Source organism: Drosophila albomicans, chromosome 2R (assembly GCF_009650485.2).
Source record: "Drosophila albomicans strain 15112-1751.03 chromosome 2R, ASM965048v2, whole genome shotgun sequence".
In the NCBI taxonomy this organism is placed as follows: Eukaryota; Metazoa; Arthropoda; class Insecta; order Diptera; family Drosophilidae; genus Drosophila; species Drosophila albomicans.
Window position 1 is genome coordinate 16,662,424 of NC_047631.2, and position 4,070 is coordinate 16,666,493.

At 31.9% G+C, this 4,070-nt stretch overlaps 1 protein-coding gene across 2 annotated transcripts; it reads left to right on the top strand.

Moving 5' to 3' along the window:
- Positions 1–487: 487 nt before the first annotated feature.
- Positions 488–3,589, top strand: LOC117576628 (transmembrane protein 104 homolog). Of its 2 annotated transcripts, none has more exons than XM_052008047.1 (6): positions 488–594; positions 785–1,236; positions 1,341–1,579; positions 1,640–3,044; positions 3,151–3,227; positions 3,315–3,589. In XM_052008047.1, the coding sequence occupies exons 1-4, from the start codon at positions 538–540 to the stop codon at positions 2,401–2,403; spliced, it is 1,512 nt and encodes a 503-aa protein (XP_051864007.1). In that variant the 5' UTR covers positions 488–537; the 3' UTR covers positions 2,404–3,044; positions 3,151–3,227; positions 3,315–3,589. The 2 variants fall into 2 exon arrangements, with proteins under 2 accessions (XP_051864007.1, XP_034117444.2); XM_034261553.2 differs by having other exon boundaries at positions 3,154–3,227.
- Positions 3,590–4,070: the final 481 nt, after the last annotated feature.

A 4,070-nucleotide genomic window follows, 5' to 3' on the forward strand; every position in this document is an offset into this window, starting at 1 on the left:
AAACAGTGGAGTGAAAATGTGAGGAAAACTTCCTGTTACTTTTTTTTAATTTAGTTGAAAAACGATTCTCATTTTTTAATTTTAAAAAGTAAAATCTCATTAGTATTTGATTGATTGAAAATAAATTAGTTTTCGGTTTATTTTTTAAATTATAAAATGGCGCTAAACTGCAGCATTGAGTCATTATGTACATATATCGTTAAAAATATCGATTAGCTTTGCTATTTTGTGTTTGGTTACGATCAGCTGATTTTGTTGGTCCGGAACGAATGGGAAATGGAATGCTGATTTTTCTCTTTACTAAAATAATGAATAAAAAATATATAATATATAAAATTAAATATTTCTTCATGTATGACATAAATAATATATTGTACAAAATATAATATATTAAAAACGTACGTAAACAATACGCTCACTATGTTTTGAATCGATATCTTATTGAGTAAACGTATCGTGAAATCGAAAATCGATACATTAAGGCTTCGATGGTGTCAGTGCATTTAAGTAAACAATAGAATAACAAGGTGTCAGGAAATGCCAAGTGAAAGGGAAAGAGTTGTACCTGTGGCTTCGGCCTCCTATTCAAATCTGGTAATTAGTTAAGTGCATGCTATATACTACTATTATCAGTCAACATATTATTTAATTTTTAATGTAGTCGTAACAGAAAACATATGTATATGTAGATATGATGTATCTAGTGCATATGCATATGTATCTACAAATACATACATACATATGTATAAGCAGGCCTTCTGATAATCCATTCTTTGTTTTGCAGGTTGGCTTTATTTTTATATTCAATCTTATTGTTGGAACGGGAGCATTAACACTTCCTGGAGTATTTGCGAAGGCAGGATGGTTTCTCGGCTTGGTCGTAATATTATTGCTGGCAATTATGAGTTACATGACAGTCACATTTATTATTGAAGCGATGGCTGGAGCCAATGCAATAAAAAATTGGCAGAATCTACAGGTTCGGCGGCGCACTCGAAACTCGATTGGAAACAGCGATGATGAAAGAGATCTGGAGTCCACTCCACTGATTGGATCTGGTGCCGAGGAGAGTCATTATTACCAACTAACGCACAAATTTGAATTGGGTGAAATGGCTTCATTATTTTTCAACGACTTTGGACGCGTCCTATTTTATTTGTGCTTTATTGTTTATCTCTTTGGAGACTTGAGCATTTATTCAGCAGCGGTATCTAGAAGCTTGCGCGATATTATATGGTAAGAATACTATTTTTAAAATAGCAAGAAAATCAATGGTGCACAGAAGATAAGATAAGAACAAAACCATGTATGAACTTATTTTTCAATTGTTTTCCTTTCAGCGAACACGATCGCTCAAATAGTTCAGATATCTCGATTGTAGAATCGAAAACTATGTACCAGCCTGGTAATTTCCAAAGTAAGGGAAACCACACATGCTGGAAGGATCATAGTATATCTCGGATACACATGTATCGGATAATATTAATTGCGTTTAATGTGATTTTCGGTCCAATCATTTTGTGTGGCATTCAGAAAACGAAATATTTGCAAATGTTGACTGCGATCTTCCGTTGGCTGGGTAGGTACTACCATATGTTTGCAAGGCTAATCTTATATGAGTCACATCTTTTATTTATAGCGTTTACATTCATGATCTGCATTGCCACAAAGTTGCTCATCACTGATGGTGCCAAGGGACATCCTGTTGGCGTCAATTTCTATGGATCTCCTCCCTTATTTGGCGCTTGTGTCTATTCGTTTATGTGCCACCATTCGTTGCCTAGTTTACTGGCACCACTTAGAAATAAGTCAAAGGTATCAAAAATTCTCTCATATGATTACATTGTCATTTGTATGTTCTATATTGTTTTAGCTATGACAGGCATTTTTGCATTTGAGCACGTTGAAGATCTCTACACACTCAATTTTCTGCCCGATCAAGAAAACTCGAAAGATTTCTTGTCTGGTTTATATGTTGTCATTGACTACTTTCTATCCTTATTCCCGGTGTTTACGTTATCAACAAGCTTTCCAGTTATCGCAGTGACGCTCAAAAATAATCTACAAATTCTATTTCTCGATATGTCACGATATGAATCGTATAATTTGTGCATTCGTGCTTTGTTTCCACTTATGACGATTTTACCATCATTTTGTGTGGCATATTTAACCGACAGTCTCTCTACACTTGTGGCATTTACGGGCAGCTATGCTGGAACTGGAATTCAATACATAATACCAGTTTGTTTGCTATATTTCTCAAGGCGAACGTGTACTGAGCTTTTGGGTAGTGGTATCGTTAACCATTTTCAGAGTCCGTTCAAATCAAATGGATGGTTAATATTGGTTTTAATTTGGTCTGTCATTTGTGTCGTCCTAGTGTCCATCAATTTGTTCCATTGAAATATGTATCTACATTTACTAACTGTTAACCCTATGCCAAATCTGATGTTTTTATCGGCTGTGAGACGAAATTAAAACTAAAAAAATTTCGCAAATCCAATTTTATTATTGTCGGATACTTGATGCGATAGAATGTGCGTAAAAACCTAAATTGTATCCAAATGATACTCTTATTTACCGTTTCCTATTTAAACACGAACTATCGAATTTAACCCGAAAAACAATTTTACAGAAAGCTAATATTTTTAATGTAAGTGTAATATCATGTACCTTTTATGTGTCTGTTTGATAATGTACAGCGCAACAAATGAATTATTATTAAATATTGATGTTATGTTATATATAAATACTAATAATCATTTGATAATATTCTATATGTAGTTGAATAATTTACGTCAACGTATTTTCGTATGGAAAATAATATTCTATTGTCACATTTTCAACTTGTTTGATTGTGTAAAGAAACATTATGTTAAATAAAATAAAATATATCTTCTTATTATATCATATAAATAATCTGAGAGCACAATTTGTTCTCCACAAATTAATAGAACAACAGATACAGGCAATATTACTGAAAGCATTTTTTCAGTTGCATTTTAGTAACTACTGGAACATCGGGGAGATCAAGTTTTAGTCAAGTAAGTCTTATCGAAAATCAATCAACTTGCAGACTTTGTGTATGTTTTCTTGATAAACATGTTTTGACTATAATTCTGATGTCTTTTTTGAACGTGTGTGATCAAGTAGTTGAACGATCGAAGAATCTGTTGATTGAGTGAATCAATAAAATGTAAATACCCATGGAATAGTCTAACAGCAGCGTAAGTCGGAAGCAAATTTCATGCCTTAAGAAGGAATACGAATTACTTTTTAAGATTTTAATTCGGACTGGTCAATGGTCATTCCAGATATTCAAGAGGTGCATAAATTTTGATACTGATTGAAAAAACACAGAGAATATGTTTTCTAAAAACGATTGGATTACACTAAAGGGCGGTTTCACTGCGAGAATGTGAAGCATGCTCCAAACTAAATATAATTTTTGACTAAGAGGAGTAGTAATGACTGAGAACCAAATAAAAATCGCTTAGTCAAAATTCGAGAGTAATGTTAGGTTTATTATGTATTTTTGCTGACTTCTAATAAATTCATATATATGTATATATATAGTACTTTCTATATGCGCACATAAGGATTTATATATGTATAAAATTTCAATTTTTAATACGTCACTCTATTTGAGTTGAAGTTGACTAGTATTCGCAGTTATTCTTTTTAAATTGATTGATTCATCATTTTGTTTGCTTTTCTTTTTTATAAATATGATTATTTTCGCTTCTGATGCGTGATATATGTATGTATAAATATATTTCTAGTGTATATAAAAAGACTAAATAGTTTTTATTTCGTTAAAAATGTACAAAACTGGAAAACTTATGTTTGCTTGACGTCGAAGTTCTCTGTGAAAAGTTCCATATGTATATATATAGTATCTAAATATGTATAAATTTATTGTTAAAGTAAAAACTGCATTGCACATTTCGTCAATTTTACTTGTACATCCGCACGTATGATGCTTGTAACCATTTTACGGTATATTTCAATTTTGTATCATCATTTTGATTAGCGTTAAATGTTTATATTTTGTAATTTTTGGTTTCTGA